At 52.1% G+C, this 15631-nt stretch overlaps 1 protein-coding gene across 2 annotated transcripts in view; it reads left to right on the forward strand.

The window, feature by feature from the left end:
- Positions 1 to 15631, forward strand: part of HSPA12A (heat shock protein family A (Hsp70) member 12A) — a 179634-nt gene that overhangs the window by 102172 nt on the left and 61831 nt on the right. Inside the window, exon 1 of one of the 2 annotated variants that reach the window (XM_023224299.1) lies at positions 4059 to 4197. The exons of the other annotated variant lie outside the window; for it this stretch is intronic. Within the exon in view, the coding sequence (XP_023080067.1) occupies positions 4158 to 4197 (40 nt within the window). The 5' untranslated portion in view covers positions 4059 to 4157. Of the gene's footprint in view, positions 1 to 4058; positions 4198 to 15631 lie in introns of those variants that run through there. 2 annotated transcript variants of the gene reach the window in all.

Below are 15631 nucleotides of genomic sequence, written 5' to 3' on the forward strand. Positions count from 1 at the left end.
CCAAATATATAAATTAAATAAGTCATATTCACTGTGGCATATATAGGCTGACTCTAAATGGAATGTTTTACATATATTATCTCCCATAATTATGTTACCTATCATTACTGGGCCCTTTTTATAGGTGAAGAAACAGACCCAGAGAGGTATGTCCCAGGTCCCCTGAGGTGGACAAAGAGCAGCTGAGCCCACTTGAACCCTGGTCCAGCTGACCCCATGTTCTCTGTCTGCTTCCTCCTGTCGTACTTTTCTCACTCCTGGTCCTGATGCGTACCCCGGGACTCACTCCCCTTAGCGTCTGGTCCATCAACAATTATCCTCCATTTCTTCTGAGCTGGGGGCCAGAGGACTCAGCTGCCTCCCCTACCCACACTGTGCAGCATGTCCAGCCCTTTCCACAGTTGGCAGTTATTGCAGGTGACAGGGTGCCCTGGCTGTCTGGTGCAGTTAGTTGGGCCTGCCTCTGGACTCTGACTTCTACTTGCATGAATGGATGTGGTGGGGGTTTGTTTGGGGGCTGAAGAGCAGAGAGGGCGTCTGTTGGCAGGGGAATGTCTGTGGGGCCGTGGGTGAACGGGATCCCAGAGAGGGTAAGAAAGGCCTGAAGCTGAGGGCGCTGTTTTCCATCAATGTTTTGCTTTCTGGGCCAGGCACCATCCTAGGGTCTGGAGGCTCCAAATGTGGACATGGCTGGCCCCGCTTTGGAGAGCTGGCAGCTAGAGGGGGAGGTGGGTGACCTGAAGCTGGAGAGACCTGAGTTCTTGTCTCAGAGGTTTAGTCTCAGCACCGCAGCTTCTGAGCTCAGTGACCTTTCTGTATCCCAGTTTGATCATCTATACAATGGGGTTAACAATATTACTGGCCTCAGAGTTGTGATAAGTGCCAAGATAGGAGCGCATGGGGGGTTGGGCACAGAGAAGGGAGGAGGGGCCTCATGTGATCTTGGAGGGCTAGGTGGTGTCCTGGAGGAAGTGCCATCCACGCTGAGGCCTGTAGGAAGAGATAGGGTTGGTTACCTGGCAAAACTAGTGGAGACTAAGTTTCCAGTGGAGGCACTGGCTCTTTGGAGACCTGAGGGCAGGCCCTTGAAGCTGGAGTGACCAGCAGGAAGGGAACTAGAAGGTGGTGACTTGGCTCTGGGCTGGACCACTTTTTAGGACTTGAGTATCCAACCAAAATGTGTAAGATTCTCTCCACCTGCTACCACAGTCCACAGCCTGTGGAGGGTGTGGAGGGTGGAGAAGAGATGGTATAGAGGGCGCTGCAGCGTACCCACAGAGAGCACTGTGAGGAGGAGTCTTTGGAGGAGAGCTTGAGGGAACTTGGTACACAGCAACCTCCCACAAGTCTGGGCGTGCCCTGAGACAGCTGGGGCTGTGGAAAGGCGGGAACCCCGGGGATCGGCAGAATATCTGTGTGCTGGGCTGTGTTCCCGCTTCACTTACTGATTCAGCCGGTCCAGCATCAAGGATTTATTAAGTGCCTGCCATGTGCCAGGTGCTGTTCTAGACACAGAGATACAGAGCCGGCAACACAGTCCACGATCTTGCTCTCCTGGGACTCTCTTCCCAGTGGGGGCGAGGCAGCAGTTTTAGATAGAGTGTTCTGGGAGGAGCAAGCCACGTGATTGATTCTCTTGAAGGATGTGTCCTGGGGAGTGACCCCCCTGCCGAGGTGGGGCTTTTGGGGGAACGGGAGAGTGGAAGGAGCTGAGGTCACTGAGGCATCGGGAGGCTAATTTGTGCAGGACGTTGTAACAGGAGAATGACATGCTTCACTCTGGCTGCTGTTGGGGAAGAAGACTCCAGGGAGGAAGGTGGGAACCCTTCCTTGATGTGGCGTGCTGGGCCTCGAACCCCAGCCTTGCTGCTGATGGCCGGAGCTTGCCTGAACAGGTGCCTCAGCCTTTGAATGCTTCCCTTTCCTCTCCTGCAAAACCGCAAGGGCCACCATGAGAGCTAGGTGAGACTACAACAGCCCTTCGCTGGCGGTCCGGATCGTGTGCTCAGCAGGGCGCGTCGTAATTAGCGTGATGAGCATGAAGACTGTGAGGGCAAATCCCAGGCAGAGTGTGCACCGCCTTTCATGCTCCCCTGCAAATCAAAAGTGTTCTGCTCTCTGCCCCCAGCACTGAGGGGCCTGCATGTCACCTCACATCCTTCTCACGCACCCTCATGTCACTGTGGCTGGAAGTCCTGTGAGGGCAGGTGATGCCCAAGGCCTTTCCGCAGCAGGAGGCAGATGCGCAGGGGCTGCGGGTTTCTGCTGCTTCTGACAGGCTGCCAAGGCCAATGTTCTGATGCCCTGGTCTGATGGGGAGGAACCAGTGCCTTGAGGACACTGAGGAGGGGCCCCCTGGCCAGCCCGGATATGCTGGGAAGCCTTCCTGGAGTTGGGCAGTTCATGCTGAGGAGGAGAAGTGGTTCTCAGGTTGCTGGTGGTGGTGAGATGAGGGGATGGGTGATCCAGGCATCAAGCACATCTTCATGTCTTTGAAATACCGGCATAAGAGAAGCAGGGGTGGGTGAGAGGGATTGAAGAATCAGAGCGGCTGGAGCTAGAGCAGGGTGAGGGCGGACGAGATCACAAAGCCTAGACTGAAGGGGTGAGACAGGAGGGTGGGGGAGCTGTGGGCAGGCTGTGGCAGGCACGCAGGCAGGGAGGGCCTTCCGGGGCCATCAGTGACTTAATGATTTTTACCATGTGCTAGATCCCAAGCTAAGCATGTTCATGCATAGTCTCATCTAATCTTCAGTTTTTTGAAGTGGGTTCTCCTGTTATACCCATTTCACAGATGAGAACATTGAGGCTCAGATAGGTTAAGTAACTTGACTGTGGTTTCACACACAACCAGGAACTGTACATTTGAGATTTTTAATGCAGGCAGACAGAAGACAAGTTTGGTGTTTTGAACTTGTCACTCAACCATCACCTGGTCTCTAGGCTCTGGCAGCAGCTCTCTGCCCATTCTGTCATCCATAACGGGGTTGTACGATGAAGCCTCCCCTAGGTGATCTTTCGGAAATGCCACCCATTTCTGGAAGTGAGGGATGCTGGTGGTTACAGCCCAGTGGGAATTCCCAGCTCCGCGACTCACCTGCTGGGTGCGATATTGTAACCCTGCCGATCCTGCTTCCTTATCTGCAAAATGCTAGTTATGGGGAGGAAAGGAGATAGAGGTAAAGCACCAGGCAGGTAGCACAGTGCCAGGCACCCGGAAAGGACCCAGAGACGGTGCTCCTTGGATTCCTATTACTGCCGTCGTTTGCCAAGACAGGGTGGTGGCACCGCGGACCCAGGGGGTCCTGGCCAGGCCCAAACAGGTGCCAGCGGCGCGTGTGTGTGGAGGAGCCGGAGACAGGGAGTATGAATCATTCACCACTGAAGCCTTGCATTATTAATATCGTTATTCTCAGACTTCTAAGGAGGGCCCAGCTAGATCCCATATATGGAAGGCGCGTCTCAGAGTTGCCATGGAGTCCCGCAGGCGGCCTGGAGGCAGTGCCCCGGGCTCGGTCCCCGCGCAGGTCCTTGGTCTGCAGCCTGGGTCCTACCCGCGCCGGGGTCCACCCAGCCCGCCTTTGCGCCGGTCCTGGGCCGCTCCCTTGGGACCCTGGGGGATAGAGAGAAGCCGGTGAGGACTGGCGCGGGCGTCCTCGGGAGAGCGCCGGGCGCGCTGGGCTTGCTGAAGGGCTCCAGGCCTGGCCAGTTGGTGCCTTCCAAAGAGCGTACGCGCCGCGGGGCCCCGAGGGCCTGAAATCAGCTCCCGCCGCGCAGCCCCGGGCGCGCCACCACCCCCGCCGCGGCTGATTGCGGGGCGACAGCTTGGTCCCGAAGCCGGGAGAGGAGAGGCCGGGCCCCGGTGGGCCTCTCTGGGCGGGCGGGGAGCGCAGCTTCGGGACCGGGCAGTTCCCCGCGCCCGCCTCCCCCGACCTTTCTGGGCCGGTCCGGCCGGAGCTCGGAGGGGAGGGGCGCGGGGCGGGCCGGGGCGGGGCCCGGGGAGGAGCCGTGGCTGCGGCTGCGGTCGCGTCAGAGCAGCGCTCCCGCTGCCCGGCGGCTCAGACACGGGCCGAGCGCCGCCGCGGACGCGGACAGAGACCCTCACGGGCGCGGGCGCTGCGCCGGAGGCTCCCCTCGTGGGCCGGGGCTGCGCGACCATGGCGGACAAGGAGGCCGGCGGCAGCGACGGGCCCCGAGGTGAGCGCAGGCTGCGCGTCCTGCGGCCGCGGCTGGCGGGGCAGGGAGGGTGGAGGCGCGCTCGGCCCTGCGCCCCGCACCCCCTCGCGCGCCGTGGAAAAGTGGGGACGCCCGCGCTGCATCCAGTTCTGGCGGGCCGGGCCAGGGTCAGCAGCGACGGGGCCGGGGGCCGGGGGACCGGAGGCGGCCCGCGGGTCACGTGTTCTGCGCCCCGCCAGGGTGCAGACTCCGCGGCGGGGACTGCAGCCCCCGCTGGGACGCCTGGTAGGTCCCTGCCTTGGGTGGCGCCTCCTGCGGGGCCGGTCGCGCGTACGGCTGAGGACCGCCCCGCGTGTGCAGCCCCCGCGCGATGGGCTGCGGAGACCTGCGCTGGGCGGGTAAAGGGCCGGCCGCCGGGTGGCCGGGTGACCCCAGCGGCTAATTTTCGTGACTCAGCTAGGCAGGAGTAGGAGCCTTGGGGAAATCGGAAATTTGGACCTGTTCCCTCGCCCTATCCCACCCCGGCCGGACGCTCGCGCAAGGAGTAGGGGCTGCAGCTGCGGCCGAAGGGCTTCTCACCCACCTCCCTGCCCATCCCCAGGGACTCACTGGGCTGGGGAGGGGTGAAGCGGCGGGGTTCGATGGTCCCCTCCTTGCGGGGGGCAGGAGGAGGCACCCAGTGCGGAGGACAGACGCTCGCATTTTGCAGATGTGCTAGGGCCGCTTTCTTTGGGGAGCGTGATTAGGGCTCCGAAGGGTGGGGGAGCCGGAGAGGACGGGGAATGGGGTTGCGGGAAGAGGAGGAGCAGGTTTCGGAGCCCAGGGCTGTAAATCAAGGCTTCTCCTACGGAGGGCCCGACTGGCCAGGATTCCTGTCTTCCTGTGGGTCCCAAGTGGGGAAAGTTGGGCGCATGGAGGCGCCGCGCGTCCCTGACCTGCAGGGCCTCGGCGGGAGCGGCCGCCGGGGAGAGGAGCGCGGCCCAGGCAGCTTTCCCGGGAGCGACAGGCAAGCCGCCTGCGAGGATGAAATTAAAATGCCCGGACGCAAGGGAGATTCAGCCACCAAACGAGCGCTCGGCTCTGCGGAGCCCCAAAAGCTGGAGAAACTGAGTCCAGTGGCAGCACAGCCACTGTCTGCGCCGAGTTCCCTGTCTTGCTGTTGGGCCCGCGGCCCCCACCCTCTGCTGCACTGCAAGCCGCACCTGCCCCCACCCCAGCCCATTGTTCCTGCGGATCAGGGAGGTGCCTCCCCACGCGGCACTGCAGTGGTGGGGGAGTGCAGGATGGGGGGGTGGGGGATCCTGACAGGGCTCACTCCAGGGAGAGGCATCGGAGAGCCCAGGTCCCCAAACATACAACCAGTCTGCCCCCGCCTGTACTCTTCCTCAGCTGGCGAACGCAGGCAATGGACTGGCAGCTGTCTTTGTCTGAATGTCACTCAGCAACTGGATTGACTCTTTTTTTTTTTTTTTTCTACTTTTTTCCTTTAAGTCAGAAAATAAATTTTTTTTTTAGGACGATAAGTAGGGGCGTTGAATTGCTAACGCCTGAGAATTAGTGAGCCAGTTTCTTGCTCTCATGCTGGGATAGAGTGGGCGATGATATCAAATGCAAGGTTGGGCATAGGATTTGTCAAATCAGAAGTGGGCAGGAATGTGTACCCACTCCCCACACCCTTCCCAACACTGTTTTGTCTTGTGAATCAAATGCAGCACCCGTATCCTACCACACACACACACACACACACACACACACACACACACACACACACAGTGCTGGGAAATATCCCGTCCAGGATGGGGGCACCCATACCTGGTGTGCTGTGCCACCTGCCACCGCTCCTCTGGGTCTGTTCTGAAGTATTTGTTTCTTCACTTCCAGTCATCTCCAGTTCAAGGTGGCCAGTGAGAATTCCAGGTGCATGGACTTAGGACAGAGACCGACCTGATAAGCGGGCTGTGCCTGACAGCTCACCGTCCCTCTGGGCACCTCTCCCTTTCTCTGTAAAATGGAGGATGTGAATAGTATTGCATAGGAGCAGAGTTGGCTTGCCCCCCACCCCCACACCTATTTCTAAGGTTTCCTCATTGCTGGGAAAAGAGCATGCATTATTTTATTGTTTTAAAGCTTCACAACAAACCTGTTACCAGCATTCTTCCCTTCCAGGGTGGGATATCTGAATACGGTTTAAGTGACCTATCCAAGGTCACCCATCTGGGAAGTGTTGATTGGGACCCAGGCCAACTGATTCCAGGGCACCAACCTGTGCATACAGCCCTTATGCACGTGTGCAGTGGTTACCACTCTATTAAGGACATAAAAATGGTTGTGCTTCCTGGGAAGGGTTTCCAGAATGCTTTTGGTGCAAAAGAATGGGTGCCACAGGTATCACACTGTTGGGATTTGTGAGCAATGGGAGTCCTGGGTTGGGGAGGGGTTTGGTGGTGGGTAGGTGGTGTTGGGGGGTGGCGTCAGAAAGGCTGGCCATGAAATCGTCTCCAACAGGTGCAGTTGGGGTGGGGTGGGGAGTGGGCAGAGGTGTGTGCCAATGAAACAAGAATGGCAAAATGTGGTAGTTGGGTGATGGGGAGTGGCGGTTCGTTACTATTCTGCTTACTTTGTGTATGTTTGCAAATTTTCTTAATAAGATGTTTAAATTACTCAATTTACAAAATCTGAAGGGCCACACTTGAGGGTCTGGGTGTTGGACAGCAAAATTTGAGATGACCTTATATCCTGCCCCCTCCCCGTTGACCTGAGTGGGTTGACACATGGAGCCCTATAATGGTGAGATGAACTGGGAGTGGACAGAGTGGTTCAGATAGGGATAGCTCCTATGGTGACCAAGTCAGGGCTAGGCCTGGGGAGTGGAAACCAAGTCATTTTTTCCAGGGCAGGGGCTTGAGGAGAGGAATGGTGGGCAGGCAGTTTTGCCTGGGTTGAGGGTATCTCTCGAGGCCTGACATTGGGCTTTGGAGATGCCATCCTGGAGGTTCATCTTAATAAAAATAAACATCTTAAACATTGACATTTATTGAGGACTTAGTGTATGCTGAAACCTGGGAATATTGAGTTATATCATTTAGCCCTGACCCATATTTATTGTTGAATGAATGACTGTGAGGGGCGCCCTGTTATCCCCATTTCACAGAGGAAAAAGCTGACAGTCCTAGCAGCGCACAACTGGAAGTGGGCAGAGTAAAGGTAAGGACCTAGGCCATGGGATGCAGGCCCCAGGTGATCAAGCTGGACAGCCTCTCCTGGCATGTGCCTGGCATGTCGTAGGCCCTCAGCAACTTGTGTTGAGTAGGCCTGCAGCTACTAGAGAGTGGCTGCCCTGCTTCCTACAGCCACCAAGTTGTAGATGGCAGTGACAGGCCGCTGGTTTATAGCCCCCAGAGGAATAAAGCAAAGGTCAGGGTGATGCTCTGGGCATTGCCAGTTAGGGTTCTGGCTGTGGGATCCACTTCCCTGTCAACACCTGCTGCAGTGTCTGTGTCTGCAGCCTTGGTGGTCCCCACATGCCCTCTGTGTGTGTCCCCACACGTGTCTTGTGTTTCCCAGAGCCCTGTGATCGCCTTTGGCCCTCAACACATGCAGTTCTCCCTGCTTGGGATATCATCTCTTTGTTTAGCAAACTCCTGCTCATCCTTCAAAACTTAGTTAAGGTATCACCTCTCAGGAAGCCTTCCTGGGCTCATCCATCGGGATGAGATCTGTCTGTGTGGTCCCAAAGCCTTTGGTGCTTAATGGTTGGTAATTCCAACTAGTGTTTGTTGAGCCCTTACGATGTGCCAGCCTTATATGCCTGTATCTCATTGACTCCTCCAGCAACCCTATGAGGCTGGTATTATTATTACCCCATTTTGCTGATAAGGCAATTAGGGGCTTTGAGAAACTTACTAACTTGCCCAACCAGTGAATGCTGGAGTTGGGATGTGAGTCAGCCATGGAGCCTAAAACCTTGTACTGTTTCTCTCAATTCCCTTTCTCCCGAGAAAGGCATGGACTATGTCTTTCATTTCCATATTTTTACTAAGGACACGAGTAGGTGTTCAATAAATGTCTTACTTTTTGTTGAGTACCAGTCAGCAAGACATGAGGGAACACAGCAGAGGGCAATGGCGTCTACATCTTGCCCATTCTGCAGTAGCGCTCCTGGTAATGTGGATGCTCAGGAGTGGGCCAAGCTGGAGGGGAGTCAGGCAGGGCTTGGACAATCTCAGAAGAGAAGCTGCTTTGATTCCAATAAGGCCTGGAGTGACGACTCAATCTTGTGGGGGCGAAATGCTCTCTTCTCATATAAATAGGCCTCTTTGGTAAGGGAGAAAGCATCTTTATTACTGCTGTGCATAATTAGAACAGCAGGGAGGAAGCAGGGGATTTTAATGAATGAGCAGCATGTGGCAGGGAATGAGTGAGCACCTGCCACTGCGGGCACCCCCGGGCCCAGGCATCCCCAAGAGAGAGCAGGGCCAGCGAGGAGACACCAAGGAAGTGCAGGCAGCGCTCAGAATTGAAACTCGCCCCACTGAAGCGGGCCCTGCCGATCCTTGCTGTGTTCCTGTTATTGCAAATGACTCCCAGGCTGCAGCTCTGCAGATGCTGCTCTGAGCTCTGCCAGGACCACCCCTCTTCTTCCAGCCTTGACTGTGACCTGGCAGCCACAGATGTCCTGTGGGGCTGGCAGCTGCTCCATGGCACTCCTTCCGGGCAATCCTGATCTGCAGAGTTTGTGCCTTGATTTTAGTCCCCTTATTTTTAGGGTGGCCATATGTCCTGGATTGCTGAAATAGTTCTAGTTTATGCCTCTTGTCCTAGTGAAATTAGTAATAGTGATATCTTTCACCTTCTAAGTATCTCAGTTTGGAAGGTGAATTATGTGGTTGTGCTCCTTATCTTTGTCTTCTCAGCCATCTGGGCCTCAAGAGGGACAAGGGAGGCAGTAGGGTGTGCAGTTAAACCTGGGCTTTGGTCTCAGATGCTGGTAACATCTGGGTTTAACATTACTGCATCTGTTTCTTCTGCTGTAGACAAGGACGATTAATAATCCCTGCTCCACTGGGGTGCTGGGAGAATGAAATGAGAGAGTATTTGTAAAGAGCTTAGGTATGAGCCTGGTACATAGAGGGCTGTCAATAACTTCCAGTCATTTTATTATCATTGTTAGGTTAATTTGGGAAGTGTAGCAGTTAAATGTGAGATCTGGGGCCAGACTGCCTGGGTTCAAATCTGTGCTGTGTCATTGACCTGCTCTGTGACCCTGGCAAGTTACTTAACCCCATAAAGGCTCAGTTTTTATCATCTGTAAAGGATGGATTATAACAGTCTCTTCTTCATATGGTCTTTATGAGGATTCAATGAATTTTTACATGAAAAGCACTTAGAGTAGAGCCGGGCATGAAGTAGACATTGAATTAATATGAACAATTATTATTGGCTGTTATTGTTATTGTGAATAACTGTCCAAGTTACATTCTTGTAGGCAGAAGGAATTATCCAGTACATTTGTTTCCTATTGCTGTTGTAAAACTTACCACAAATTTAATGGCTGAAAACCATACAAATTTATTATCTTACATTTCTGGAAGTCAGGAATAAGTCCAAAATGGGTCTCCCTGGGCTAAAACTAAGGTATTGGCAGAACTGTATTCCTTCTGGAGACTCTAGGGAAGAATTCATTTCACTGCCTTTTCAAACTTCTCAAAGTGACCTCCATTCCTTGGCTCGTGGTCCCTTCCTTCATCTTCCAAGCCCATCACTCCAACCCCTGCTTCCATTGCCATATCCCTTCTCTGACTCTGCCCATCCTCCTCCTATTCCCTTACGAAGGACCCTTGTATGAGGACCTCTAATAAGGCCTATACTTGCATAATCGTTTCACCATCTGAAGATCCTCAATTTAATCACATCTGCAGACTCCCTTTTCCCATGGGAGATAACATGTTCATCGGTTCCAGGGGGCTATTATCTAGCCTTTCATAGCCAGAAAGATTGGAGTCTTGCCTAGGTTTGGGGGTGTTGGAGAGTCTTCTGTCGCCCTCAGGAGCTGTCTGAAGTTTGGAAACGGTTCCTCCTCCGTGTCATACATTAGGTCAGGTTCCTCGTGCACCTGCTGCATGTTGCCCTCCCTGGAGTTTGGATTATGGATCAACCCTTGACATCTCTTCAACCTCAGTAGGGTCCTTGGAGACACTGTTACTTTCAGGGCTGGTTTAGCCCCTTCTGAGGGGCCCATGACTCATTGAGATCTGAATAAAAAGGTTTCTTGGCTCCCAAGCAGGGAAAACAATCAATGCATTAAACAAATTATTGAAATGTCTATAAAATGTTACATTATGTTTGCTTTTTCTATGTAACAAACCACCCCAAAGTTTAATGGGTTAAAACAATAGTCTTTTTTTAAAAATTTATTTTAAGACAAGGTCTTCCTCTGTGACCCAGGCAGGAGAGCAGTGGTGTGATCTTGGTTCGTGTAACCTCTGCTTCCTGGGCTGATACGATCCTCCCACCTCAGCTTTGTGGGTAGCTGGGACTAAAGGCACACACCTCGATGCCTGGGTTTTTTTTTTTTTTTCTTTTTTTTTTTAATAGGGACAAGGTCTCACTATGTTGCCCAGGCTGGTCTCAAACTCCTGAGCTCAAGCAGCCCTCCTGCCTCAGCCTCCCAGAGTGCTGAGAATACAGGCATGAGCCGTTGTGCCTGGCAACAATAGTCATTTTATGCACTTATGATTCTCTGGGCAGGTCTCTGTTGGATGGTTGCTTCCCTGTGGTCACTTGTGTGACTGCAACACTCTGATGGCTCAACTAGTTTGGGTAGTCCAAGATGACCTCACTCACAGGTCTGGGGTTGGTGCTGGCTGTCAGCTGGGCTTCGTTCTCCACGTGGTCTTTTATCCTCCAAGAGGCAAGTTCAGGCTTCTTTATGTGGTGGCGTCAGGGCAGCAAGAGGATGAGAGGGGAAGCTGCAAGGCCTTTTGAGGCCTTCCTGGAAAGTCCTATAAAATAAAAAACTTCTGCTGTATCCTGGTGGTCACAGCAAGTCTTGAAGCCAGCTCAGATAGAAGGGATGCAGAAATTGCCTCCACCTCTTAGTGAGAGGACCTGCAAATAATGTGTGGCTATTTTTAATCTAACAGAGTTGGCTTGGCAAAAATGTTAAAACTACAAACTTTGGAAATCTATATTATGCTTTAAAACAACTTGTAGGTTAGATCTCACTTCTTAAGACTTTCTGCAAGTGCCCAATGATTGTCTGACACTTACAATTGTTTGTTTGTTGTGCTAGAACATGTGTTTCTGTAAGTGATAAATGAAGAATGATGTTGATATTCAGAAAAGTTGTGTTGGCACATTCTCAATTTTTCCCAGTATGTTTGCACTTTGATAGATCAGGATGCACTTTTTTCTTTTAATTCCTTTATTTTATTTTATTTTTTAATTTTGAGATGGAATATTGCTCTGTCGCCCAGGATGGAGTGCAGTGACTTGATCTCGGCTCACTGCAAGCTCCGCCTCCTGGGTGTATACCATTCTCCTGCCTCACCCTCCTGAGTAGCTGGGACTATAGGTTCCCGCCACCACGCCTGGCTAATTTTTTGTATTTTTAGTAGAGACGGAATTTCACCGTGTTAGCCAGGATGATCTCGATCTCCTGACCTCGTGATCCACCCACCTCGGCCTCCCAGAGTGCTGGGATTACAGGCGTGAGTCACCATGCCCGGCCCAGGATGCACTTTTTTCATGATTAAAGGCTAATATATGAAAAAAGCAAAAGCAAAGCAAAAAAAAAAAAAGCTGAAAATCTGTAGATGCAACTTCCTTTAGTGTAAATCAGGGCTGTTTTAGTATTGTTCCATGACCTGAAGCTCTGTGGGCAGCTGAGAGGGCAGATGAAGGAGCTGTGAAGATGTCCCTATAACAAAATGATGGGTGTGGGTGTGTGGGTGACACCCTAGATGGGTTTTGCTTTTTTTTTTTTTAAGACAGAGTCTTGCTTTATTGCCCAGGCTGGAGTGTAGTGGCACGATCTCGGCTCACTGCAGCCTCTACCACCTGGGTTCAAGCAATTCTTGTGCCTCAGCTTCCCAAGTAGCTGGGACTACAGGAACATGCCATCATGCCCGGCTAATTTTTGTATTTTTAGTAGAGACAGGCTTTCACCATGTTGGCCAGGCTGGTCTCGAACTCCTGACTTCAAGTGATCCGCCTGTCTTGGTTTCCCAAAGTGCTGGGATTATAGGTGTGAACCACTGTGTCCTGCTGGGTTTTGCATTTTGATGAGAATGGCCCCCTAAGAAGTGAGTGCCCTGTTATTGTTTTTGGAAAGGTTCCAGTAGCAAGGTTCCACGGGTGTGGAGTGATGTACACTGACCTTGCTTTCCTCATGAATCCTGTTATTTTTAGTGTATGGTTTTGTAGAATGTGAAGATTTGTAGGAAAATATGCTCCCTTATAGCAGAAATGCTTGAACAGCTGCTCCTTGACTTACAATAGGGTTACGTCCCTGTTAACCTATAAAAACGTTGAAAATATCATAAGTTGAATCATCCTAAGTTGAGGACTGTCTGTATTTATATTTGATGTGGGATGAGTGTTCGTTTAAAAAATATTTGCTCTGATATGGGGTGGAGCCTCAAATAAAGCCAATAGGAAGAGCCTCCAGTCACTTCCTATTCAGTCATTTGAACTTTTGAGACTGCTTTGCTTCCCAGATGTTTGCATACTTATTGGGTAGTTTTGTCAGTTATGTTCAGAATTTTAATGTCAGAAAACAGAGACTCCAGAAGTAAGTTCTGTAGGATGGAGCTCCTGTTTCACCAACCTGCTTAGCACCCAAGATCTCAGAGGGAAGTGGATTATGCCAGTGCCCTTTGCTTCCTATAAACTGACAATTAAATGATGTCCCTTGGGGCTTCCTATATTTTGTAAATCAGACCTCGTGGTCTTCTTGGTTTCTCTGTGACAAGGCACAGTGCTTCCTGTACCCGGGCGGCTGGTTCTGTTTGGGACAGGGAAGCTGTAGGTATTTGCGCTCAGCCTGCTGCCTCTGAGGCCTCAGGCTGGCCTCTCTTTGCTTGTCTCCCAGGTTTCCTTGGGCTGAAGGCTAAATTCCTCTGGCCACTTCCTTCCTTTTCTTTCCTTTTGTCATTGTCCCTTAGTGGCCATCTCCACTGGCTGGGATAAGAAACTGTTTACAGCATGACCATCACGCAGGAGTCTGTTCCCAAAGGAGAGATGAAAGTTTCAGAAAACAACCGCTTGTAGTCAGTCCACGTGGCTACTGGTCCCATTTGAAGGGACGATGGTCATCAGTTCGGGTGGTGGTTTCCCTGGGCCAGCAGTTAGAAAACAGAGCTCATGGATACATCCACAGCTAAATGGGACCAGGTTGTCTAATGTCTGGACTGGGCCCTGGGCCCACTCTCTCATTTTACAGATGGGGAAACTGAGGTCAGGGAGGGGAAGAGACTGCCCCAGGACACTTGGCAAAGCCAGGATCAGATCCAGGTCTGCCGACTCCCTCTGCACGCTTTCCAGCTGAACTCCACAATGGCTGCAGAATCCTCCAGCAGTCCCTCCAGCCACTCCCAGTCACTCAGAGAAGGCACAAGGATCCAAACCTCTTTGCCATTAACAAATTCATGACTTGTCCCTCCCGGCAGGAGTTACATTTTTAAAAAGTATTTGAAGAATGCTTAACTCAAAGGAATGAAGTGCCAAGTCAAATTGCTGTGAATAAAACACTCTGCAATGGTGGAACCGCAGGCCCAGCTTTTCTTTTCTAGTTTCTTGTGTGTTCCCTCACTTGACAGGGGTGGTTGCCCATCTTTTTGTGCCTTGGCTCTTGGCAGAATGTCTCTTTTGAAAGGTTTTTAATTGGGGATTTTGCTTGCAGGTAAGTAAACCTTCTCTGGCTAGAGGAAGCCAAAAAGGTACCTTTACAGTGAGGGTCCAGGGATGGTTCCTGGATCTTAAACCTGCTGCCAGGTCGAGGAGGGAAAAGTGTTGGGAACGTGGCAGTTTTATTTCCCTCTGTCTCTTTCTTTTTTTATTTTTATTTTATTTTATTTTATTTTATTTTATTTTATTTTATTTTGAGACGGAGTCTCGCTCTGTCACCCAGGCTGGAGTGCAGTGGGGCGATCTTGGCTCACTGCTGCAGCCTCTGCTTCCCAGGATCAAATGATTCTCCTGTCTCAGCCTCTGGAGTAGCTGCAATTACAGGCATGCACCACCACAGCCAGCTAATTTTGCGTTTTTAGTAGAGATGGGGTTTCACCACGTTGGGCAGGCTGGTCTCGAACTCCTGACCTCAAATGATCTGCCTACTTTGGCCTCCCAAAGTGCTGGGATAAGCCACCACCCCTGGCCCTGTCTCTTACTTCTGCTTTGCTCTGCATGTCACCCACCCCTCCTATCTGCAGGACCACTTTAGGTGCTTCCCATCTTTAGGGCAAATGTGGCCCCCCACAATGACCCCCCATGTTGAAATGAGAAGTTCTGGTACACAAGAAGTCTGATGTCTATCTGTTTTTCTTTCTTTTCCAAGTCCAGATTCCCAGAGGAGGCCCCAAGGTTCAGGCATGATCAGGATTTGACCCAGAAACAGCCAGCCCTGGCCAGAAGAAGGGTTACCTTGCTGAGAGAGGGGGAGTTAGCAGGGCACAACCTCTGGTGGTCAGAGTAATTGTCTCCCACAAATAGTTAACAGTGCAGGTATCTAGAGTAAGCCCTGTGCAGTAAAGAATGTCTAGATTCGGGCTGTACATGCATGGAGAAGAAAGAGACTACCTGTTAGAAGTTTTGTTCTTTTGTCTTTCTCGGAGAAAATTACTTTCTCCCGTGTAAGTGTTTCATGCTGCATGGGGTAACTGACCACTGGTTCCCTCGCATGAGAATAATGCCCAGACCCTTGGCATGTTCTTCTGGTGTGTGATGGGCTGTAGTCCATCCACATAGCCACTGGCCCCATTTGAAGGGACCACGGTCATCAGGTCTGGTGGTGGTTTCCCTGAGGCTGGCAGTTAGAGAGCAGCAGAAGGGATGCATCATTCATCCGAGTCATTTGCTTCATTTTCCCCTCCTAGACCTGACAGCTGGTTTAAGTTCTGGGCACCATCCCTGGATCCTCACTGTAAAGGTACCTTTTTGGCTTCTTCTAGCCAGAGAAGGTTTACTTACCTGCAAGCAAAATACCTTTTAAAACAGGCATTCTGGCCGGGCGCGGTGGCTCAAGCCTGTAATCCCAGCACTTTGGGAGGCCGAGACGGGCGGATCACGAGGTCAGGAGATCGAGACCATCCTGGCTAATACGGTGAAACCCCGTCTCTAATAGAAAATACAAAAAACTAGTCGGGCGACGAGGCGGGCGCCTGTAGTCCCAGCTACTCGGGAGGCTGAGACAGGAGAATGGCATGAACCCGGGAGGCGGAGCTTGCAGTGAGCTGAG

The sequence above is a fragment of the Piliocolobus tephrosceles genome, chromosome 9, assembly GCF_002776525.5.
Source record: "Piliocolobus tephrosceles isolate RC106 chromosome 9, ASM277652v3, whole genome shotgun sequence".
Lineage (NCBI taxonomy): Eukaryota > Metazoa > Chordata > Mammalia > Primates > Cercopithecidae > Piliocolobus > Piliocolobus tephrosceles.